Source organism: Macaca fascicularis, chromosome 7 (genome assembly GCF_037993035.2).
Source record: "Macaca fascicularis isolate 582-1 chromosome 7, T2T-MFA8v1.1".
NCBI lineage: Eukaryota > Metazoa > Chordata > Mammalia > Primates > Cercopithecidae > Macaca > Macaca fascicularis.
The window spans coordinates 146215331-146241242 of record NC_088381.1 but is presented as its reverse complement, the minus strand read 5'-3'; the positions used below and the strand labels follow the sequence as shown (position 1 = coordinate 146241242).

Sequence of the window (25912 nt, the reverse complement as noted above, 5' to 3'; positions counted from 1 at the left end):
TGCAATAAAATATTTTTAGTATTCAAAAAAAGAGTATGGCAGTGGCAACTGGGAAAGAAAAGCAAGTAGCCAAATTTCTCCAGCTTTTGTAGAGAAACAACAGTGTGAACTTGGAAACTTATCTCTAAGCCCAGACACTCACTCATGCATTTTAGCAGTGGGAAATGGTTTTACCTATCACACAGTGGGGTCTTAAACATTAGAGCCTTCAACCGTCAGGACAACAAAGACGGAGAGGGGACCCCCCGCAAGAGGAATTAGAAAGGGCAGAGATGGGTAGTATAGACCCACTGCACTGGCTGAGCTCTAATCTATCTGCTGTACTTTGCTTTGGAATTAATCAAACAAATCCCCTGATAAATCTAAGGCTGTTATTAGACAACACTAATATCCCCCTTAGAGTAATCCAGACAAATACATTCAGAGACAGGGGAGTCCCAAGTGGCTGCAAAACATACCACTTTCATGTTCGCACATATCCACATAAGAACATGTGCATGGGCACTGCTCCCCACTCCCTCACCCCCAGATGTCTGCTCCCAACAGCACCATTGGCTTCTACCCTGCTGGCTTCAGGAAAAGGGAATGAACTGAAGGATGGAAGAACAGGGCCCGGATTCCCTCCCCTCCCCAACTCTGCCACTGACCTAATTTTCCACAAGAGAGGATTTTTCCTTTTTGGTCCTGCTTATTTGTAAATCATGCCACCCCAGTGCACACACAGCTTAAGGCGGACCTAGCTAGGAAGCACGGAGAAGTCAAGAGGCTTGGAACTGTGGCCCCAGCTGCCATTTCTTGGGGAGGCTGGGTCAGTGGAAATTCTGTTAGCTCAGCAGAGGGGTTGGGAAGTAGAAGCTAGAAGGAGGAAGGCACAAGGTCAAGCTCATCCCAGTTTTACATCCTTACTCTGCCCCTCACTGAACAAGAGGGGCTGTATATTCTAAAGTGACCCAACAGACATCTGCTGCCCACTTTATGTACGACCTCGGGTAAGTTTCTTAATCCTTCTGGGTGGCTGGTCTCTGTAAACAACACAGGCTATTTTGACCCTGATGTTTTGACTCCTTGAATATGTTTTGGACACACTCCTGAGAAACTATTAGGAAAGGGACTGACTTTAGTTGTAGGAAAAAGATTTGGTTTTTCAAACTGCAAAAACTGACCCGAAAAAAAATTAGACCTGTCAGGAAAATACGCACACACACACACACACACACACACACACACACACACACACAAAATAGAACTGACAGCAGCTAAAAATGCACATCGTGAAATTTGTTATTGACTAAAAAATTGAAGAAAGAATCAAACATTCTTGACAAAATCTAGACCTGCAAATCTGATGTGAGAAAATTGGATGTGGTAGAAATAATGGCCACAAAAGAACATTCACAATAGTAGAAGCTGTGTAGGTAAAATTTGATAGGCACAGAAAAAATAACTGATTGATGAATCAAATCTTCATTATAGAATGCACATGGAGCAGAATTGATCTTGTTAAAGATAATTCAGTAAGATAAAACTGAATTGAAAAAATAAGGAATGGTTTAACTGTGCTGAAGAAAAAATGAATTGAGGAATTACATGACCCCTGCACTGTTTGCTTCTGAAAAATACTCCCTTGATAAAAATGCTACAGTCTTTGTCTAAATCTGATTATGCCAACATAGAGGTAAAGGGTCTCAGGGTCAAAACTGTACAATCAAAATATCTTGATAAATGCTGAATAAAAATAAATTATACGGTCTCGGAGCTACTGTTTATTTGCAAGTTTTTCTGATAAAAGATCAGAATAAAAAGTGAATAAAATCATACAAATAATTTACTCCTAAAGGAATCTAAGCTAACATCTGCAACAGTGGTCTTCAGATTGATAGAGTTTATTTACCTCTAATATATCTAAAGCAATTTTGGAAACTAACATTGGCCAACTGTATTTCTCTACTACCAAGAAAGAACAAAAACTAAAATCTGACACTTTATATCATCATATTATCTTAAAAAGAAAAGGTCTTTTCATGCCCCAAAAATAAAAGGGCATATCCCAGAAACAAAGAAAAAAAAAAGTGACTTCACCAAAAATGTACTACATTGTTTGTTTACTTTTATTGTTTTCATGCAGAATAGAAAAACTTCACTCTAGCTCCTTGTGTATCTTTGTACTACTGGGTGGAGGGTAGATTGGGAAGTCTCTGGGTTTCAGTCTCCTCATCTGTAAAATGGGAATAAAAGGTGAAGCTATTCACAGTGCCCGAAGTGTAGTAATAGGTCAATAGATGTTGGCCTAAAACCAAGGAAGAATGGCCCATCGAGAATCAGGCTGACTCCCCAGCCTCATTTTCCACTACTCCTCCAAGTTGAAAACCCTTTAGATGTTCTGGAATATAAATGTCCCTGCAAACAACAGCTGAAGAGCATAGATCTATCAAGATAACATCCCATTTCTCTTCATGTACCCAGAAAATACACTGTGGCAGGTGGGAGGACCTGGGAGGGCAGGACTGAGACATTAAGAAGAAGGAGAAGCTATCTGGGAATTTTCAGGTTGATCTATGGCACTATGGATTGGAGCCACATGGTGCAGCTATTCGAGCAATAAGTTTCTCAAGGCTGGTGGCAAATTACACTATCGCTTTCTTGTCCCAGCAGCCCTTCATTTTTACCCTTCTCCCACAAGAGAACTTCCTTTACATAGACATTCTACCCCCAAATCCTCACCTCCAAGATTCTGCACTCTGGAAGGAGAGGGCCATGTGTGTGTCCACTTACCAGCCAAGGTCAGCTGCCTTCATCCTATCACACTGATGGCTTCTCTCTTTCCCCATCCCCAGTCAGTCCTCCACCCATCCCTCTATCCATCCATCCATCACTAACTATCAACCATACTCCAAGCAAATACACGAAAGTGAAAGACATAGTTCTGGCCAAGGGTATTAAACTAACCAATCTTGTTCTTCAGCCAAGCAAATGACAATGAACACATACAGCCCCGCTCCCTGGCTTTCTCCCTGCTCCTTCTCATCTTTGGATGTCACCTCCTCAGAAAGACCTCCCTGACTACCCTGGTTTTCATTAGATTTCCCCTCACTCTGTTCTTCCATCTACAGTACTCATTATAAGTAATTACACACTTACTGGTTTATGTTTTCCATAAAAAGATTCCACTTGTTTGTAAGCTCATTGCAGACAGGCACCATAACTGTTTTGATCACCCCTGATTGTGCTTGGCAATTGATGTTCTTTTGAATCAATTAATTCTCCTTAGCCAAAATCTTTTTTCAGAGTGATATAGGGGAATGAGTGCTAGGCTAGGAGTTAGGATATTTGGGTTCTAGTCCCAGTCCCCAGCACTTGCTACCTGAGTGACCTATTGTAAGTCACCTTGCCTCCCTAAGTCAGTTTCATAAAAGAGGGTTGGATTATGATGCTTAAGAGGGGGAAGGTGTAAAGCAACAAAATGCATGAGTTGGGGAAATACACAAATTGAAATAATATTCACTGTACAATGTAATTGAAATAATATTCACTTTACAATGTAATACAAGTAAAAGATTTTCACTAAAGCTTGACAAAAAGCTTTTTGGATAGTGGTGGACAACAGACTAATAAAAACAATAACAAAAATTACCTGGAGGTTATAAGTTTTAAAAGATGGAGAGAATATGGGATTCTAGCCCAAGCATGGTTCTAGATCCATCTCAGTGATGGCCAGTGAGATGGAATAAGACAATAGAATAAAAAGCGGTCCAGGGCAGCTTGTATGTTTCTCTTTGCAGAACATGTGTCTGAATCAGGATCAGAGCAGAGCACATCAATTATGTGCAAGAGAGGGAGAAGGTCAAAAGACAGGTCAATGAATACTGGCAGTGTCTTTGCATGCTAGAGACACCCCAGCTGGGCCAGCCGAGGACAGGGTTGGGTCACTGATATCCACAGGAGCCCCCATTCAATGCCAGATTGAACAGGGGGTAGCAGAGAGAGATGAGTAAAGAGCTCAAACTCCACATCCACTGCCTGGGCTCTTTCCTTAGATAGACTGCTTTCTCTCTTCAGCTAGTTTCCTCATCTGTAAAACCAGGACAACCACCATCTGCTTCCTGGGTAGGAGCAACTGGGAGAATGAAAGGAAGTCACATATGAACATACTTAGACCAGTCCCCAGCACACAGTAACTGCTTCATGAGAATTAGTTAACTGTCATTATTATTAAATTTACCTAATCAAAATAAGAAGGTAATAAATCATAAGACTTGTGTATTAGTCTATTCTTAAGCTGCTGATAAAGACATACCCGAGACCGGGCAATTTACAAAAGAAAGAGGTTTATTGGACCTACAGTTCCACATGACTGGGGAGGCCTCACGATCATGGTGGAAGGTGAAAGGCACATCTCACATGGCGGCAGACAAGAGAAGAGACTGTGTGCAGGGAAACTCCCATTTTTAAAACCATCAGATCTTGGGGGACTTATTCACTATCATGACAATAGCATGGGAAAGACCTGCCCCCATGATTCAATTGTCTCCCACTGGCTCCCTTCCACAACATGTGGGAATTATGGGAGCCACAAGATGAGATTTGGGTGGGGACACAGAGTCATATCATATCAACTTGCATGAAACTAAAATGCATCATCAAGGCCTACTTGGGAGCATGATTAGAGCTGGGCACTAAACTTAGAAGTCTAAGTCCCAAGTCTACTGGCTTCATCTGTGGTCCTCAGCCAACAAACCCAGACTAGGAGAGCCAGTCTGAGAACAGTGACTCCAGCAAAAGCTCTGGACCTCCTGTGTGTGATTCCTTGGAGTATCTTAATCACACTCCTGAACTTCACAAGGTCTTTTCTCTGCCATATGTGAAGAGGGACCAATAAACCCACAGAGACCGCTGTTATACATATGTTTCCTTTAAAGCAAACACCACTCTATAATTGCTTGGTTAATTAAGCTGCAGGATGTGCCTGTGTTGCTCACCAGTCTTACCGCCGATGCTTCTCCTGACACAGAGTGAACCTCAAATAGTGTGCATTGTTGTTGGATGAAGTGGAAAGAGGTACCTTTCTGATAACATAGCCAAGTTTCAGTAAGAGAGTTTGTGTAAAGCATGCATGTCCATGTAAGCTCCATTTCTTGGTTCTCATCGCATACCAGCTGGGCCCCTAATACCTCAATTTCTTCTGCTTCAAAAAATGAAGGCGTTCCCCCTCCTTCCTAGGCTCCCCATTCTGACTTACGCTAGATAAGCAACTTCAGATTGCTGAACAGCAACACACAACACAGCTGGGTGATAATTCCTGTGTCCTGAAATTCCTGGAAAACTGATGCACAGCAAGCATTCAGAGCACAGACACAGCCCCCACCCCCAGTCCTAGACAGTTGAAGGCAGAAGGAAGGGCAGCAAGCAGGCAACCAGAGCTGAGCCTCAATTTTCTTAAATTATTTTACTGTCTTTCCAAGCATCCCACCCCTGGGCAGAGATAAAGAAACCACAAGTGAATTAATTACCAGCACTTATATTGCTAGCTGAGCCAGGGCTTCCAGCATCTCCTAAGTGGGCATCTCGCTCTTTCAGCCCACAGAGACCAGAGGTAGGGGAATTTCTTCCCTTGATCCCTAGAGGTGTATGGCTTTGAGCTGAGCTTTAGCACTGGCACCCCCAAGGGTTCTACACCAGACCCTAAGAAAAACTTAGCCAAAGCATTTCACATGGTCTCAAAAAAGTGCAAGGTTCAAATTAGAATACCAATTTGTTGATCTTGGGTAAGTCACTTCATTTCTCTGCATTTGTTTCTTTCAGATCTTTGAGTTCTTGCTCTTATGGGACCCTGATGTTCTAAGAGCCAGAAACTCCGTCATGTGCAAAAACATTCAAAATCCTCAGGTTCACCATCACCTGCATATAAGACACAAGTTTCTATGCGTAGGATTTTTTTTTTTTTTTTTTTTTTTTTTTTTTTTTTTGAGATGGAGTCTCACATTGTCGCCTAGGCTGGAGTGCAGTAACACAATCTCGGCTCATTGCAACCTCCACCTCCCGGGTTCAAGCGATTCCCCTGCCTCAGCCTCCCAAGTAGCTGGGATTACAGGCGCCTGCCACCAGGCCCAGCTAATTTTTTGTATTTTTAGTAGAGACGGCGTTTCACCATGGTGGCCAGGCTGGTCTCGAACTCCTGACCTTGTGATTCTTCCTCCTCAGTCTCCCAAGGTGCTGGGATTACAGGTGTGAGCCACCATGCCCAGCCAGGAATGTTCTTAAATGATCAGACCTCACTACATTGAAGGTAGAAGAAAAACCAAAGTGAATAGTTTTTGAAACTAAATGATGCAATTCTTTATCATTTTATTGTTTTCAAATGCATGCCCCAATTTCAACCAGGTTAAGAAGGTATACTCTTTCACGTATTCACCAGTGAAGAATTTTAAAGCATTTTTTTCACTCCTAGTTTCCTTCTACATGTCTGGGTATCTGCTGTAGTCTATCTTATGGATTCCTTTCCCCTACCATCCTAAATATTACAGTTCCCAAAGTTTCTGCATCTAGGCTCCTTTTCCTCTAAACTACATTCCTTCCCTGGGCAGCCTTATCCATGTCCAGGCCTTTCCCACCACAACAACCACCACCCTGACACTTGTGGCAGCGCCCGTCCTCCCCCAAGTCAATGCCAATAATTGCCCCCACCTGCCCCTGTACATCTCCCCACAAGAGTCCTATAGGCTCTGAAGGGAAGGCAGGATATGGCCAAATCAAAATCTATTTTTACTTCTCTCTCATCTTCACCCCAAACCTGCTCCTCACAATGGCTTTCCAGTGCTATATTCCTACAACCAGAAGGGCATATTACTGAAGTTCTGTCTTTCTCTTTTCAATTACAATAATGGCTAACATTCACTAAGGGTTTACTATGTGCCAAGCATTGTCCTGAGCACTCTACATGCACTATCTCATTGAAATCTCATAATAGTCCTAAATAGTACACGCTATTATCATCCCCATTTCACCAATGGCAAAATGGAAATACAGAGAAGTGAAATTCTTTGCCCAAATTTGCAGTTTAGTGTGACAGGCAATCTGATTCCAAAACTAAAATTAATGCCTGTCTAATTATCAAGTTCCTCTCCTTGATATCTCTGTAATCGGCCCTTCTTCCATCACTACCCACCCCTTAATACAGACTCCTCTCTCACCAAAACTACACAATAGCTTCTATCTAGCTTCCCTGCTCAAGCCTTTCTATCATTAATCCATTGTACAAACTGGTCCTAGAGTCATCTTTCTAAAATTCAAATCTGACTGTGTCACAATTCAACTGAAAAAATTCCAGTGGTTCCCAGTTGTGGAAAAAATAATGTCCAAAATTCCTACAAAGCAGTTAAGACGTTCTCTCCCTAACTCATCCTCTCCTTACCATTCCTTTGGCCTCAATTTGTTGGTCCAACCACATTAACTACTGCAAACAACTGGAAACAGCGTGCTGCTCTCTCATAGAGCTGCCCTGAATGTCCTTTCCTCCCAGTCTCCCAAATAAAGCTTCCAAGCCCTGCCCAAGAATTTGCTCTGCAAAGTTGCCTCCAATCTCTAACTCTCACCCCAAGTGCACATGCGCATATCCACACCCAGGTAGGATAACACGCTCCCTTTTAAGCTGCTTTACAAACATTCTACCTGCTATTACAGAAACTCTGATATGTGCTATACAGCTTCTCAACTAGACCATAAGTCCCTTAAGGGCAGGGATCACACTGGTACATTACAGACATCCATGCAGTGAATGTCAGATGAATAAACTTATTCCAATAAAGTGATGGCCTGTCGCAACAAGCAGATGATTACACATCAAAGATTGCTTTGCAAAAGCTTGGAGATAATTCAGAGACGTTGCTCTCTTACACAAAACGAAGTTGCCCCAGCAAATGCTCATACCATAGTTTTCATACTAAAAATGATAGCATTAGTAATCCTGAACAGAGTGAGGCCTCTAAAGAAGGAACTGTGACTGGAGTATCTCCCCATGGAGCCCTCGGAGCCACCTGGCAGGTCAATCAAGACCACCACAGGCAGAGGTGAAGGCAGAGGTGAGGAGCCCAACACATACACCACTGGCAGCAGGAATGCCTTAGGTATCACCTGCCCCCGAAAGCTGCAAGCCCTGGGGGTAAGGGATTGCTACAGGCAGTCATGAGTAACTATAACCAATTAAAGAGAGATAAAGGTAGATTTGAGTGTTGATCAGTGGCCTCCCACTCTCTCTGAACAAATTCCCCATGAGAAAGAAAAATTTACTACGCTCTCACAACAGATGCATATTTACTTATTAAAAAACTTGCATATGAGTTATCAATGCATTGTTAACTTATGTATGTTGGATGGATGCAGGTTCCCAGGAATATGAGCTCAATATCACCTGTTGAACAAATTAATCAATGAAGTCAGATCCTGCATCCCCAAAAAATGGTCTTGGCCTGTGCCCTATTTGGAGGCCACTAATCTAGAGAATAATCTTCCTCATCCCCTGAAAGGGGATGCATGATGTGCATGATCAAACATGAGGGTGGGCCTGGCTACCAAGACCCCAAAACCACAGAGTCCTTGGATTGAAGGTATGCACATGCTGGCACATGCTCCTGACAGCTTCACAAAAGCACCTGCTATGCCCCTTTTGGGAAAAGAGCTTGCCAAAGCTGTGTGTTCTGTGGTCCAACACCTCTAACCATCAGAGAATTCTTCCTCTGTGGCTCAGATTCCTTCGGCTTTCCCGCCAGTGTATCATCATCCTCCTTTGCATGGCAGCACTTCCGATATCTGAGGATAATTATCCTGTCTCTAGTGAGCTCCATCTTCCCCAGGGAATGCACATGAGCAAGTGGGGCCTCTCCATCTCCCGTGACAACAATGTGCCTGCCTCAAACAGCCATTCCACTGCACTGACACAGTCCCAGGCTGGCTACTGCCTATAATTGTTATAGGAAATCATTGGTTTGTAAACAAACCAAAAAAAGTCTTTCTAGTTCATCCTCAACTAGATCAAACCAAGTGGAATGTGTATGTGCTTGACACAGATTCAACAAAATCTGTCCCACAACAAAACTGACGCTTTTCCCATGAAAAGAAAGAAGGTGTTTCCAACAGTGGCCAGTGTGGTCCGATTGGACTTGCCTTCATTGACCAATTTATTCAACAGATATTCTTGAGTTCATATTCCTGGGAACCGCCTCCATCCACCACACATTAGGGAGCACATACACACACATATATGAACACAGACACGTATGTACACGTACAAAACATGCATATACACACAATGTGATTAAGGCAACAAACATTTATTGAGTACTTGTTTTTTGTCAGAGACATGACATTTAGCACACAAGCCTGTAAGTGCATTAACTAAGGGAAACAGAGTCCCCCACCCTTGGCTTCATGTATCACAGTTCCCAAAGAGAATACCTCCTCACATACTCCTACCACAGCAATCAGGAAACCCAGTTGAGCAATCGCAACTTGCATTAAGGATAGAAAAGCCAAAGGGAGCCAAGAGACACATTAAAATGTAGCCACTGGTTATATATTCTACACAAGGAAAAAATAGCCCCAATCTGCGTTAACACAAGGCTGAAAACTCAACATCAGGATGAGCAAATAGCAAAGTTTCCACAGCAACTGAAACTCAACCATTCTCTGCCCACGTGGCAATGACCACATGATGGTGTGAGGTGGTCACACCCACTTCCCAGCACACGTGTGTGGTCCGAGGCCTGGCTGCACAATGAGACCACAGACGAGTTGGTGACTCTCGCTACATTTCGGTTCTTGGACTCAAAATGATGTCTGTGGGCTTTGCTCTTAAAAGTAAACTATTTTAAACCACAAAATGATGAGATGAGTTCCTTTTTTTTATTTTTTCTGCTACTGTTTCAGGAAAATGACTGTCAATGGGCAGATGGCTGGCGGCCAAGACTAGCCTCATCCCCTTTAGGGTGCAGGAGTGAATTTGCTTGGCAGGTTTCCAGTCTATGCCAATGTGAGAGCAAGATCTTCCAGCCCTGCCTAAGCCCTTTCCCTGGGAGACTCCTGACCAACAGTGCCAAAAACATGAGATACCCAGAGCAACCTGGCAGAGTAGGAAGCATTTTCACAAAGGGCATATTCTTCCAAGGCCTGTCTCCAGGAGCAGGTACTCAATACTGCTTCATGTCATGTCCTTATCTTCTAAAAAAATGAAGAAAAAAAAACTGCTAGGACTTTTAGCGAAATCTTCATTTCTGTTGGCGTGCCTGACTGGCTACCAGGATGGGCTTGTTAGGCAAGTCTAACCCCATCCCCTTTTCATCTTCTCTATTGTATTCCAGAACTTCACATCTTTTTGTTTTATTTTGTTTTGTTTTTTGAGACGGAGTCTCACACTGTCACCTGGGCTGGAGTGCAGTGGCACGATCTCGGCTCACTGCAACCTCCACCTCCCGGGTGCAAGCAATTATCTTACCTCAGCCTCCCAAGTAGCTGGGATTACAGGCACCCGCCACCACACCCAGCTAATTTGTGTATTTTTAGTAGAGACTGGGTTTCACCATGTTGGCCAGGATGGTCTCGATCTCCCAACCTCGTGATCCGACTGCCTCAGCCTCTCAAAGTGCTGGGATTACAGGCATGAGCCACTGCACCCAGCCCCCATCTTTTCATTGCAGAGAAATTCAGGATTTCCAGGAAGCTCCTTGGAAATTCAGAGATGCTAAAAACCTATTTGGGTATGGGGGAAGATGGGACATCACAGAGGGATAAAATGAGGCACTGACAAAAGAGTCAGAGATGGGGCTAACCACGAATCTTTCACAGTGCAAGCTCCCCAGAACCAAAATGACTGGAGTATGAGTCACCTGCTTACATCAAATCTCTTCCTACATCAAGCCCTCCCACATTGTTTCAGATTAATCACAAGCAGTTAATTCTAAATAACTCAGTGGTATATGTACTGCTAGCACCATATTAGAGAATCCCTTATGAATTTTACTTTGGCACAAGGGTTAATTCCTGCAAAGCATCATTCAGAACTGTTAGGATCAACCCACCCATCCTCTTCACCCACATGGCCCATTGCAAAGGTCAGATTACTTTAAATAGAATGAGGACCACTGAGAAAGTGGCTGGGGTTGATATAAAGAAGAGCTCCCTGATACTCAGAATTGAGAGGTACATCAGGCTGCCTTGAAAAGCACCAAGCTCCCATTATTGCAGTTGGCTAGGAGGTTTTTTTTGTGGAGGGGGGCGGGGGGGGGGCAAGGGGAGGCTCATTTTACACAGTACAGAGGAGGATGAGAAATGAGTAGTTAGATCCAATGACTTTTGAAGTTCCCTTTAAACTTATTATCCCATGATTGGTTTTTTTCTGACATGGGTCTCACTCTGTTGCCCAGGCTAGAGTACAGTGGTGTGATCTCAGCTCACTGCAGCCTCAATCTCCTGGGTTCAAGCAATCCTCCCACCTCAACTTCCCAAGTAGCTGGCACCACAGGCATGCACCACCTTGCCTGGCTAATTTTTCAATTATTTGTACAGATGATGTCTCGCTACATTGCCCAGGCAGGCCTCAAACTCCTGGGCTCGAGCAATCCTCCATCATCAGCCTCCCAAAGTATTGGGATTGTAGGCGTGGGCCACAGCATCCAGACTCCCATGATACCTTATAATGTACCTTGGTTTCCAGTGCATTACCTAGGGCAAAGTCACAGCTAGAAAGCAATATATTATACTAAATGTCTTAGCATCCTCTAAGAGGCTCACACGATCCACACTTCATTCCTCACAGACTTCTCCTGCAACACCAGAATCTCCCCAAATTTCAGTGTGTTTCCTTAAAATAAGCAGTGAGTCAAATTACACCATGTGATTGTACAACACCTCTGCCTAAACTCCAGCCTTGTCTTTTCTGGCCCAGACAGAGCAAATAGACTGTGGGAGGATTTGTCTTTCAAGGATTCCACAGGTCAGAGCTCAGCATCCTCCAAGCCCAGTCTTTCCCATTCTCTTAACTCTCAAGGTTAACCATGTAAGATACAGGGCCCTGTCTGGAAAGAAAAGAAGCCTGAGAGAATGAGGAGGAAGGAAGAAACTGAGTGTCTGGTAACCTCCCAGCCTGTCCAGCGCTTTCTCCATGATGTGGATCACAAAGAAGTGATCTCAGCTTTGCTTTCCAGTGTATCCCTCCTCACAAGTGGGGTACTCCTTTCTATTTGAAAGCAACTTATTAAGTAAATGTGCTGTGCACACTCTCACTGTACTTCTATTCTCCAGGAGCTGCAGGCAACACATTTCCAATTATACCTGGAGGAGAGACTGCAGAATTGCCTGAAATGTACTGCTTGCTAGAGTGGAGACACCAGTCCTATATTACCAACAACCAACCACAGGGCTGTTGGGACTCTGTCTTCTAAGGACATCACACAGGCAAACAGAACAACTTCAGGAGAACCAAACTGGCAGATTAGAGGCAAAAGCATCAGGAGAGGATCGGATGAATAGCGTCTCATCAAGAAACTTAAAGGAAAACTCCCCAGAGTCATTTTCTTAGCTACAAAGACACTGTACTTAAATTAGACTCTCAGTAAAACCAAAAGGATCCTACATGAATTTCACAGCTAGAAAACTTGAGCCGGGAGCTTTACATTGCCTACAGTTCTTGTCCCTCCCTCTCTTTCATCTTTACCTTCTTTATGCCCTTGCATACCTTTGCATGGTGCACTGTTTTTCCCCCAAAGAGCCAAAGGGTTCACAATTTCTAGGACTAGATACAAAGTAAGTTTTGCCATAGAGTGCAACTGGGTAGTTTCTCTGGATGACTATGAAGTCAGCTTGCTTTTAAAAGCTACTGGTACCTGTTCCAGGATTCAAAAAGAAAAAAGAAAAAAACTTTGGAAGATACATTATTTAGGAACACTGTGGCCACAGTCAAGATTTGAGAGCAGATACAGACATGACACATTTAAAGGGAGCCCCGTATTGCTTTTAAATAGGTCACTCAAAGACATCAATTTCTGGAGAACAACAGTAATAATGACAACCAACTGGCAGTGCAGTTCCCAAATAGACCAGGGAGACAGGCCTGTAGAGCCACACTTTGTCCTTCTCCTCTGCCAGCCACAGCCTGACACCTGCAACACAGTTCCCAGCGTACCCCCACTCCCTCTTACCTTGTGAGCCACAGCAAATTAAACCTCCCAACTTTAGCAGGGAAAAAACCCTCAGGAGGATGACTAGAGTGATCCCTCTGTCCAAATACCACCTTGTTCCTCTAAATCTACAGCAAATATTTCCAAACATTTCCTCCCTTTACCCAGTGGATATCCTAGGCATCTCCTCTTCCCACCACACCTTCCCAAATGACATTCCTATATTCCCTGCACCCTCCTGTACTCCCTAGTTCTGATTCGTCCACCTATGGTGGTTATGAAGTGGAAAATGTGTCTGTGATGAATGGTCACTGGTTAGAAGAAAAAAAGAAAATCACACATACACCCAGAGCAACATTGCTGTTACCGGACAGCAACAAGTCATGTTAACAGAGGGGGATCCACAGAGGTGGGACCTGGTGCTTATGATATTTGGGACTCCTTAAGAAAAAGAAATTGCAAATCGAAATTAGGTGTGGGGACTTAGAAGGGACCCGTGCAACCAAGAATGTATGAAAGGCTTAGTTTCATGGCAAATCCACCTCTGTAATCATCTCCCCTTCTCTCACACACAAAAGAAAAGACAAGAAGAAACACAGAGAAAGATTGGTTTTATTATGTGAGGAGAGAAGCTGAAGGCAGGAAAGCTAGGAAGAGTTTGACAGAGGAATCCAGGAACTCCAACTCTCACCACCAACCCTGAGTGAGGTAATGGGCATTGCCTGGTACCTGGGAAACCAAAGGTAAGTCTGAAGAGGTCATCCTGTCCAGTGAAGCTCCGGTGTGGTGTATCTGTGCCCCAACTACCTCCAGACCCTTGGGTCCAATCCCAGTCACTTCACTAAAACCAGAGTCTTGAGGCTGGGAATTGAACACTGTACTCATATTCATTCATTTTCATTTTCTTTCCTATTTTCCTTCTTTCTCTCTCTCTGGCTAGAAGGAACAAGGCCCCTGGGACAGACCAAGCTGATAGCCTCCTGCACCAGGAACTTGACATTTTGCTTATCATCTGCATCCACGGAGGCAATGCTCCACCTCACAACAGAGACACAGGCCATTTGTGTTCATGAAGGGAGCCCACGGGCAGAGGTAAAATGCCACATTGGGGGTCTGGGCTCTCAGGTCCTAGAGACGGCTGTCCAACAGGCAGCATCCACACTTGCCCTCATACCCTTGTACCCACAACAAGTTCAGGGTCTGGGTCTCCTCATCTATTCAGTGGGATGCTAAGGCCTGCCCTACCTGCCTCACTGGGTGGCTGCTGAGGTCAGAATACCATACGTTTGCAGGCAGAGCCCTGAATCCGATCCTGCAGTCACAACCATTGTCAGCAGCCCCGTGGTCTTGGGCAGGAGCAAATGGCAATGAAATTGGATTCTGTACACTTCCAAAATTCCCCTCCTTTTATCTCTACCACCTTTCAGACTGGGATAAGGGAAACTGGTGGAGGCAGGGGTCGCTCAAAAGAAAGCATCAAATCTCCTGTGAAACCAAATTGATGTGCAGTTTGTTCTTACACAGGCCAGGAGACCAACAGCCCAGAGTCAGAACTTGCTCTTTCCTAGAGTGTAAGCAGATAACTTCAAGTTTTATCTCATTTAATCCTCTCAGCAACTCCATGATGTATGATTTCTTTATGATTCCTATTTCACTGAGAGTCAAGATAGCATGGTGGTTGACAGTGTAGGCTCTGAAGCCAGACTGCCTAGACACAAATCGCACCTCTGCCTCTTAATACCTGCATGATCTTGGGCAAGTTATTTAACCTCTTGCCCTCCAGTTTCCTTATCCAAAAAAATGAGAATCATAATAGCATGTCAAGAGTGGTTGTGAGGGTTTCAAGAGCTAGTGAATGAAAAGCACCTAAGACAGTGTGGGCCTGGAGCCAGTGCTCTGTGATTATTAGCTATTATTATTACTAAAGAAGATACTGAAGCTTCAAAAACCTTCTCCAGAGCTATACAACATGTAAGGAGACAAGCTCAAATTTAAGTTAGGATCATTTTCCCTCCAGCAGCCATACCCTTATCCACTATGCTAAACGTGGTTCAAGTTCCAAATTTCTCGGTTCCTCAGTTTCCTCATCTGTAAAATGGAGCTAATGATATTAACTTCATAGGAGTTTTGTGAGGAACAGATGAGCCAATGAATACAAAAAGCACCTAGAATGTCAGGTGCAGGGTGGTATTTAATAAGAGCAATGGTAATAATATCATTATTATTTTGTGTAAGGAAGGGCACTCGACCTTTGGAGCCCTGCCCTAAAGCCTCCCTTACTCCAGCTCTGCCTCCAGGGCCTCACTGTGACGGACCCACACTGTGGCGCCAGTGACTACAAGTAAAGGGGGTGATGTTAGTCCCTTCACCCAAGTGCAACCTGCAACCCCACCCCACCTCATCTGCCCTGTGGAGGAGAAAGAGGACCCAGCTGAAGGACAGCTGCCCCAGAAACTGGAAACCATCTTTCTGGAGCAGGCTGCAAAGGGAGATAGGGGTCTTGAAAATAATTAGCCCCCAGCATTGGGCCTGTGGTATCTCATTACCAAATGCAAATGCAAGTTCACGTGCTACTCTGAGGCTCCTGGCAAAATGCCTGCCTGACCCTCAGCCTTGCTGAATTTGGACCAAAGCATTATCCACTGCCCACCCTCTTTGCAGCCTGCAGCTGGTGTGCAGTGTCTGCAAAAGGAGAAGGCTGCTTTCACCTCATTGAAGGGGGAACATGGAAGAAGGGTCTTATTTCGTTAAAGGAGGCAGAGATGTTGGGGAGGGGGAGATTTTAAAAAACTGCTTTTCCCTCAGCAGTTAAAAGAGGGATAATTGAAGCAAGTGGCAGGCGGCTGCTCTGCCGTTTAGCATACAGTATACCCAGGAAATCTCACTTGGTAATCAGGAGGAAAGGAGGAAAAAGGAGCAATCAGACCCCTATTCAGGCTCCGTTTAGTGACAGCCCCTGCTGGCTGGGCTGGTGGAGAGGCAGGCTGGTCCCATGGAAAGCCTGAATGCTGGGTGGGGAATCAAGTCTCAGAAGCAGCAGTCCCTCCTTTGTGTACATTTTAAGGCCTTGTTTCTGTTCTCTCCTCCCCAAACCAGGGAAGACTTAGAAAGGAGTAATCCTTTACTCTCCGATTACGCACCACTTCCCTGCAGTCCACCGCCCCTCCTCAAAGCCATTCAGAGTTGACACAGATTAGGAACAATGCCATGTTATAATTCAAGCAGCATGTGCACTGTGGAGAGGAAGAGGAAATGACCCGGTCCTTACACAAGTGCCCAAACCAGGAGGATCCAACTGAGGCAACCACTGGTCCCTGCACTACAGTATCTGATGTCTCTGGATCTCAGCAAATGCTCAGGAACAAGCAGCCTCCTCTTGGTATATGCCATTCCATCCTAGTCCTGGCTTTGAGAGATGGGGCAAGAGTCATAAATTCTCAATAAAAAAAAAAAAAGGTAATTGAAATTCACTTTCAGGAAGGCATGTGAAGGCCACACAGTGGTGTTGAGCCATCAATCAAACGGACCTGAGTAGGATCTGAGCTTCAGGCAGTGGGAGGGAGTGGGGACAGTCACTACTGAGGACCACACAACAGTGTGCATATAACAAGGCTGTGGTCCCTATCACCAACACCCACCACGACACTTCACTAGAGGATTCCAATACTTGAAAATGTAACAGTTAAGTCTCAAGACAAACCACTTCTGGTCTGGGCACCCACTCAAGTCTGCAGGACAAGACAGAAGACAAGTAATCAACTTTTTCTTTGTTGGTATACTAAAACCTTATCCCTCTACTGAATCAACCTTATCCCTCTACTGAATCAATATAAAATGTTTTGGCATGAGTGATATATGACATAGGTAGATTTGGGAGTAGAGACCCACCTATGAAAGCTTCTCCATTGTTCCCTGGCTCCACCCAACCTGCCACAGGCTGACTTCATACTAAATGAACTCTTCAGAGACACTGGTCCTGAAATTTATACACCTTAGCACTGAATCAATTCTTCACAACCATAAGGTTGTCAAGTAATTCAATACATGCACATTCATAACCAAGAATGTTTGAAAAATAAACAAGTTTAAACTCATTTCAAGGTGCTGACAAATTCTCAATGACCCATGAGGGGACCACTCTCTAGAGGGAGCTGAGGATACCTCTTCATTAGCCACTGAGCTTCAAGGCTGCCCATAACAGGACAGGCTGAGCTAAACAAAAAGCCAGATGAAAATGCCACACCATAGCTCCACTATATTCCAAACCAGATATACATAATTTTAAAATCACCACTGAAAAGGTAAGACTAAATGTCAACATGAACAAGTCTAGTTGACCACCAAAGCATTTTATTTATAGACATAACACCCAGATGTAAAAATCTAGGGCCTCTTCTCTGTCCATCATTCTCCACAATGTTCAATGTGACTATTATTTGAAATAAAGTTTTCCCAAGTAAGCTGTGTGGAATTCAGTCTGCAGCCAGAGCTAATAGTCTTTCACCAAATGAAAGAGAAGATACTGTGTCTATTACCTCATACCCATAGGTCCAAACTCTCCCAAAGCAACTACCTCCTGTGTCTTCTGGGTCTTACCTAGGGAATATACCCAATGGGGAACCAAAATAGCCCAAAGCACATAAAAGAGATGGGCCTGCACATTGCTCCTGGGGTGCAGCATGATGACATTTTGGAGCCAACAAGGCATGGAGAGCCAGACAAGCCAAGCAAACAGCAACACCGCAGGTGGGCTAGGAGCTAATGGACCACAGAAGGTGACTCCAATGAGCTGACCACATCCATCTGAACCTGCAGAGGCCCTCGCAGCTCTCCCTGCTCTTTGAACTGCTAAAGCATGAAGTACAAAACGGACCTTTCATGCCAGGTGCAAACCCTAACACCATCAAATAGCAGGGCCTAGCCTGCAAATTGAGACAAGAGGTGCTTGGTGCACATTCTGCCTGCTGGGAATAAGCCCCCTGGAGTCAGTGCTGTGACATGGACAATTCAGCAGAGGTTGGGTGGGGAGAATGGATGCATTTCTCTCTAACCACTTCACCACATTATCTTTGGAAAAATGGGCAGACATTATCTTGTTTTGTGTAGAGCTGTTTGACACATAGCAGCTGCTGTGATTTCCTTTCCCTTCACATTTTACAGGTGGGTTTTTCCTGCGTACTTTCTAAAAATTAACTATGTGTGGAGGCAACGGTTATTTTCTAATAGCCTGCGATCCATTTTTGTGATTGATTAGACATGATGACAATTACCAGGATCAACAGGCTCCAAGTAATCAACAGGAGATTCTGTTACCTCCTGCGACATCCTCTCACCTCAACCTTTGCACTGCTGTGTTCCAAGCCAGCCAAGTGTTACTGTTATGGCAGTTTATTTACTCTATGTATGTACCGGGAGAATAAATGAGTTACGCTGTGTGTTTGCCTTCTACAGATAGGGGTATCAGTCCGTAGACAGGAGATGATCTGAACCTTGTAGGAAAAAAAAAACAATTATTAAAATATACATATTGCATTTAGCTATTAAAAACCAACGGCACACAATCTGCTCTGAAGAAATTCCACTGGGAACTGGAACACACACAAAATATAAAAAGAAAAAGAAGAGAAAAGCAAATTGTATACATATACAGTATAGAGATTTTTTTTTTTTTTTTCCTGCAGAAAAGTGCTGATCCAAACCTGCCCCAAGGAAATGAGTTCTTTTTAAACACAAAAATGCAATCAGGGATAATCAGCAAGTTAACAACATACTTGCAAACACCCTGGTCCCTAGAAAGGAAGAATGCCAGCTTTCAATACAAGTTTTGAGAACAGAACAGATCCTTTGGGCGAATAAGAAAACAAGTGATCATGTCAGCGTCTTCAGGCAGAACTTTCTCCAAAGCCAAGAAGCTCTGGAACAGCAGTCAGCTCCAGAAGGCACCTGCTTGTGAGAAGCACTTCAATAACCACATTCCCAAAATGGTTTGTAGACTGGGGTTGCCTCTTCCCCACCCCTTCTCCCAGTGGGTTCAGTGGAGGAAAAACAGAAGCCAAATAAGGACAGTATAGATGCCTGGCATCTCCGGCTCTGACAGCCCACCCACAGGAAGAGAGAAAGATGTGATGCCTAACCCATTAGAAGAAAGGAGTGGAGACCCAGCCAGCTCCTGCAATAGCCCATGCATGACAAGACCTCTGACGTGTTCTAGTCTCCAGTAGGTACTGCCTGGGAAATAAATTTTCTTTTAATTTTTTAAAATATTCTTAAATAGCCACTGATAGCTAAAGTTCACATCAAGCACAACCTGCTTTAGGGGTTGGGATGTTCTGGAAACACTTAAGGAACACCTGCAGTTTTTAATTACAAATCCCAAGGTAGCAGGGCCTTACCTGAATGAAGAGATCTTGGGAGTCAGTGGCAAGGCATTCACCTGGCCACACCCACCTGGCACCACCCACCTGGCACCAGCCATCTGGCCTCCCTTGATCTTGTACTTGTTAGTTCTTAACTTTGATTGTGCATTGGAATTATGTGGAGAGCTTTAAAAATGTACAGATGCTTGGATCCCATGCCAAGAGATTCTGATTTAATTAGCCTGGGGTGTGGTCTGGAGTTTAAATTCCCCCAAGACAATCCTAACATGCAGCTAAGTTGAGAACCACTGTTCTGCCCTATACCTCACATCACCTCCACAAAGAGACTAGTAGGGCATGGCAACATAAAACCCGTCTAAGAGAATCCAGGGCTTAACCCAAAAAGAATAGGAAGAAATGTGACTTCCTTGCCTCCTGTCACCCTAACCTCTCGACATACATACCTGTATGGTCCGTTCTCAGCTTCTCCAGCAGTTTCTGCTACCCAAATCTAAGCTGTGAGTGAGTCTAGGAATCCAGGAATCTGGATTTTAAGTATTTGTCGAATGAAAGTTTGAGTCACCTCTCTTAGATCTAATCCCAAACAGTCAGGATTTGGTGAGCAAGGGAGGGCAGCCTAAGCCTTTGTGCCTCCCTGCTTCTCCCTGGGAAGTCACAGTTGAACCTGGGAGGTTCTCCAGATATGCTGTATACTCTCAGCTCCCTTGGAGGCTTGGCTGAACAAGGCTGTAGTCAATCTCTGTTCCTCTTTGCAATGTTCTCAGTACTTGGAGAGGATGGGAAAGGGAACCACATCTAAAGAGGTACCTCATGTGAGAAATCCTCATTGACAAAACAAAGAGGCAAGAAGGGCCTGGCCCAGATGCCTCATCCACCTTTCAGACACCTCCTGGAGGGCTGGGAGGTGGGGCGGGCCACAAAGGAACTGGGTTCATTTTTCTTTACACAGGCATTCTTCATGTGAGGGACGATTAAGAGGAAGTGATGGGGAGTTTCCCAACTATCCCTAAGGGTCCAAACCTCAAGGGGTCAGGACGGACACAGGTAGAAATTTGGCAATTTCTGTTTTTGTTTTTGTTTTTTCTTTTTTGAGACAGTCTCACTCTGTCACCCAGGCTGGAGTGCAGTGGTGAAATCTCAGCTCACTGCAACCCCCACCTCCCAGGTTAGAGCCATTATCCTGCCTCAGCCTTGTGAGTAACTGTGACTACAGGCATGTGCCACCATGCCCAGCTAATTTTTGTATTTTTAGTAGAGACAGGGTTTCACCATGTTGGCCAGGCTGGTCTCCAGCTCCTGACCTCAAGTGATCTGCCCACTTCAGCCTCCCAAAGTGCTAGGATTACAGGTGTGAGCCACCGTGCCTAGCCGAAATTTGCCAGTTTCTATCTGATTTCTTGCCCTGGGTTGACTGTGATAAACGGTGCTGCAGTGAGAGGGGCCAAGCTGGGACAGACCCTACTTCATCTAACCCTCTGAGTAGGGTACAGAGCCCAGGGTTCAGGGGCCAGTGTTCTCCTCCTGCTGAGATCTGACAGATTCGATTCTCCATTGAGAGTAGGCAAAGGATTTCCACTGCCTCCTCAGGGCAAGGGGCCCAGTGATCTAACATGAAGCTAAAGATGTGCATCCATATAGAACTGGTTTCTATCAGGATCCCCAGCCTCAGCTATCCCATGGGTGGGTCTCTAGCAAGAGAGGGAGAGGGTCTTACCTTCTGAGCAGAGCTTGCCACCATAGCCAGTGGTAGAACAGTCACAGGTGGGGTGGCCGTCCAAGAGAAAGCAGATCCCACCATTTTCACAGGGACGCTCACCACAGGGTCCCTCGGCATCCAACTGGACACCCTGGCTCCCTAGAAGCCGAGGCTCCGAGTTTCCATACTTGAGATCCAGAATTAATCCCTTGAAGCCGGGCATGGCCTGTACTCCATCAAGGGTCAGGGCAGAAGGTCGTATGTCAGCAGGGACTCCACCAAGGAACAAGTCACTGACCACATCCATGTAGGGCCGCTGGGGCTGCAGCTCCCCAGACTGGCCCTCGCCGTCAAGCATCAGCACCGTGCGCAGGCGGTCGCGGCTCACCATGAGGAAGTGCCAGCTGCTGTCATTCACCTGCTTGTTGGACAGCACGGCAGTCTCGGCACAGTCCATGCTGAAGCGGAGCTGAACGCGGCCATCCACCAGGGAGAGGCATAGGAAGTCGCAGACGCCGCCATCATCCAGGTAGAGGAGCAGACCCGTGGAGACGTTGGTCTTGAACTGGAAACTCAGGTCGCTGCGTGTGCTGGCATCCCAGCGGAGGTAGCGGGCCCACTGGTTGGGGAGGCCCATGAACTCAAGGCCCAGGCAGAGCCCCAGCAGAGACCCCAGCAGGATGCTGACCTTCAGAGTGAAGAAAACCGAGTGGAGTGTGGAACTCATTGTGGCTGCTGGGACAGAGCCCAGAGGAGCAGACAGGCCAGGGAACAGCCCAGAGAGGATCTCTCCCTTTGGCAATAGAAGTGGGAGAGGAAGACAAGATGGAGATGAAGGGACAGAAAGCACACAGGAGGAAGGCAGCACACACACAGATCCTGAGATGGTGGAGAGGGAGGAAAGTGTACAAGAGAGTCCCAAAAGGGCACACAAGCAAGAAATTGAATAAAGGCAGTAGAAAAAGATAGGACCAGCAGAAGAGGAGGAAAATCAGGCGGGGAAGTGAGGGACTGGAGTAAAGAGGAAAGCGTCTTTCTCCAAGAAAAGATCTCAGCTATCCATGTGGATCCGGAGGCCTTGACTCAAGGAGGAGAAGGTGCAGGAGAGTAGGAAGAAGTCTTTAGCGATGCACTCCTCCCAACGGACCCCCAAACGCCCTAGCCAGGGAGGCCAGGGACAGGGCCGGGCTGCTGTGATGGAGGAGGAGTGAGTGGTGAGGTGAGCCAGGTGACAGGTAGAAATAGGCCAAGGACCAGTCCTAAAGTTCTACCTCCTAGCAGCGGCAGGCTGTGGGGAGGGGGGCAGCTAGAAGCCCAATGCTCAGACAGAGCAGGGCCCAGGGCAGAGCGCAAGCAGACTCAGGCTTCATGGTGCGGCCAGAGGCAGTGCTGCCCATAACTTGCCTCCCAGGACTCCAGAGAAAAGACCTGTGGGAAGAAGGGGAGGGAGAAGGAGAGGAAGATTAGGGCCATATATCAGGAAAACATTGCATCCTATTTCACAAGTATTGATGGAAAGCTGACTTCGAGCCAAGCTATTCTAGTGATTGCTACAGCGCTTAGTGCTTCAAACAGGAGGGAGGCCCTGGGTTCTTCCAGAGCCACTATAAGACCCGAGCCCAGGTCCTAATGATGCACTCAGGTTTTCCATATGTAAAAATAATGAAAATCCCCAAAGCCGTATCAGCACATTATTACAATATTCACATCACAAGGTCACATTGCCAAAATGTATTTTTAAGATAAGTGCTAACATTTTATGTATTCAAATGCTCACACCTGATTTTTACTTATTTACCTATTAAAAGCATGCAAATGACATTAAATTTTTTTCTAGATTTTTCCTTTTCAATTTGACAACTCACTGTAGGAAGCCTAAGGCAGAGTGCTACCCCTAAATTTGTGAAAGAAATGTTTATAAAAATCAGTGAAAATAAACTGGAAGGTGAGTAATGAGTAAAATAATCCTCCTCTCTTACTGAATATTGAGAGAAGGGTTATTTTACTCCGTCAAAAAAAAAAAAAAAAAAAAAAAAAAAGGCTGAGTTTGAATCCTAGCTCCTGTATGTGGCACTCTGAGAAAATTTCTTAATCTATTTGAGCTTCTATTTCCTCACTTGTAAAGTAGAGAATATAATAGCCTCTTCCCAAGATTGAAGAGAGGAATCAATCCTAGCATAAGGCTTTTCTTGTTTTTTGTTTTTGTTTTTGTTTTTTTTGAGACAGAGTCTCGCTCTTTTGCCCAGGCTAGAATGCAGTGGCATGAGCTTGGCTTACTGCAACCTCTACCTCTTCAAGCAATTCTTCTGCCTCAGCCTCCCAAGTAGCTGGAATTACAGGCATGTGCCACAATGCACAGCTAATTTTTGTATTTTTAGTAGAGACGGAGTTTCATCATGTTGCCCAGGCTGGTCTTGAACTTCTGATCTGCCCACTTAGGCCTCCCAAAGTGCTAGGATTATAGGCATGAGCCACTGCCGCCGGCCACATGAGGCTTTACACATAGTAGGTGACCAACAAATCCTAGGTTTCTTCCTTTATTTCTGAAGTGGGAAGGGACAGGAGGAGGGGTTATTTGTGTATGTCTGTGTATGTGTGGATGTATGTATGGCTATAGAGTGAGCAATGTGTAAAAACAAAAATACTAAAAAAGATTATGAAAACTGCAGAATGGATGACAACTGAATAGTTAAGAAATTCCCAGAGTGATAATGGATAGTTCCGAATGACCTAGAGTATTTTACATGTATTTTATGATTATTCAGAAATAGTTAGAAATGTACCAGCATGCAGTTTGGTTTCTGAGGGCAGACTCTGGCCCACCTAACTGAGTTCTCTGTTCAGATCAAACAGTGAGTGTGATTTCTAGGAGCTGTGCAGGTTGCTTATTACCTGACACATTTGATAATTCACCATGGTCTCCATCAGAACATTGCTATCCACTATTTTTATGATAACCACATCAGCAAAGCTAGTTATTACCCCTTCTTTGAAGAGGAAGCTGCTGTTCCTTAACCAGGAACAAACACCTATTCCCAAGGAACAAACAAACCCAACCAACAAGAGGCTGATTAAATCCATCATAAGGAAAGCCTTTGTTCTATAAAAGCCTTTGTCCAAGCAATGTTCCCTAAAGTGTGGCACAGGTGCTGTGCCAAACTTCCATAGACTCCGACAAGGAAGGTACCACGTTCAAGAGGCAAAAGAAGAATCCCAGAGCCAGCAAATGAGACATGGAGTTTTATTGGGAGCTTACATCCAGAGGAGAGTCCAGTGGTGGAGAGCCGGGTAGGAGAGCTGCAACTGCTTGCAAAAGCATGCAGTTTACACAGCATATTTACTTAGCACCCTCCCCATAACAGCCCCTATCTGGCAACCTTCATTTACCCTAAAACAAAGGGTCTTGATCCTCTGTATAGCCAGTGTTCCATGGGACCGGCCAGGGGCTCATATGTTGCTCATAGAGAAGGAATGAATCTTCTGGTTGGCCACTCCCAGCTTCCCTAGTTTGGGACATATATTCAAGTGCATCTGCCATGCAGCGTCATTCTCAGGGTATGCTCAAGTTATTATCAAGTCCTTTTACCATACACACAGGTACCCCCAGTGGTTCAAGGGATGCTCAGTTGAGACATGGACACAGGAATGTGCTGGTGCCAACTCACAAAGGCTTGTGAGAGCCAACTGCTAAAACTTCAAAAACTTTGACCTGGTCGGCATGACTTTGGTAGCATGAAATAAACAGGCAAGGAGTATCTACATCCCAGAAAAAAAGGCAAATACCACAAAGAGTCTTTTAGAAGGTGAAATTTAAGTAAAGACCTGAGGCTATGCACGGTGGCTTACGCCTGTAATCCCAGCACTTTGGGAGACCGAAGCAGGTGGATCACCTGAGGTCAGGAGTTCAAGACCAGCCTGGTCAATGTGGCGAAACCCCATCTCTACTAAAAATACAAAAATTAGTCCTAGTGGCAGGACCCTGTGATCCCAACTACTCATGAGGCTGAGGCAGGGAGAACTGCTGGAACCCAGGAGGCAGAGTTTGCAGTAAACCAAGATTGTGCCACTGTACTCCATCCACTTGTTCCAACAGAACAAGACTCTGTCTCAAAAGAAAAGAAAAGAAAGAAAAAAGAAAAGACTTGAAAGAGTGTGAGGGAACCAGCCATGTAAGTATCTGGAAAGAATGTTTCAGAAGCAATAGTCAATGCAAAAGAACTGAGGCTGGAGTAAGCTGGCATATTTGAAGAACAGCAGGAGGTGGCTGCTGTTGGAGTGGAGTGAGTGGACGACATGAAGTCAGACGTGGATAACAGGAGGTTAGGACATGAAATGTGACTCAATTTCTATGAATATGACCCTTGTATGAGGTGAGGTATGCCAACCAAGTCAAAGGGCAACATCTCAATGAAAAAAGAAAACCCTTCAATTCAACTGTTTATTGAGTTCCAATTCATTCCAGGCACTACTGGATCAAAGCAGAATAAAGACACCAATCTCACCCTCCAGGGCATCACAAACTAGTGAGGGACAAGTTTACTTCAGAGACAGTAAAGCATGGCAATTAAGAGCCCAGGCTCTGGAACCAGATTGCTTATGGGGGGCTCCCTGGAGGCAATGACTGCTTCAACACAGTGCCTGCCACAGGGCCTCATCATGGAGCTGGAGTTTGGGAA

The 25912-nt window shown here is 45.0% G+C and overlaps 1 protein-coding gene across 45 annotated transcripts in view; it reads right to left on the bottom strand.

The window, feature by feature from the left end:
- Nucleotides 1-25912, bottom strand: part of NRXN3 (neurexin 3) — a 1719470-nt gene that overhangs the window by 1620209 nt on the left and 73349 nt on the right. For all 45 annotated transcript variants that reach the window (XR_010588584.2, XR_010588585.2, XR_010588583.2 and 42 more), the window contains exon 2: nucleotides 21255-22664. Coding sequence is in view for 41 of the 45 variants with exons in the window: in XM_005561918.5 (XP_005561975.3) it covers nucleotides 21255-21963 (709 nt within the window). In the remaining 4 variants the exon portion in view is untranslated. The remainder of the gene's footprint in view (nucleotides 1-21254; nucleotides 22665-25912) is intronic.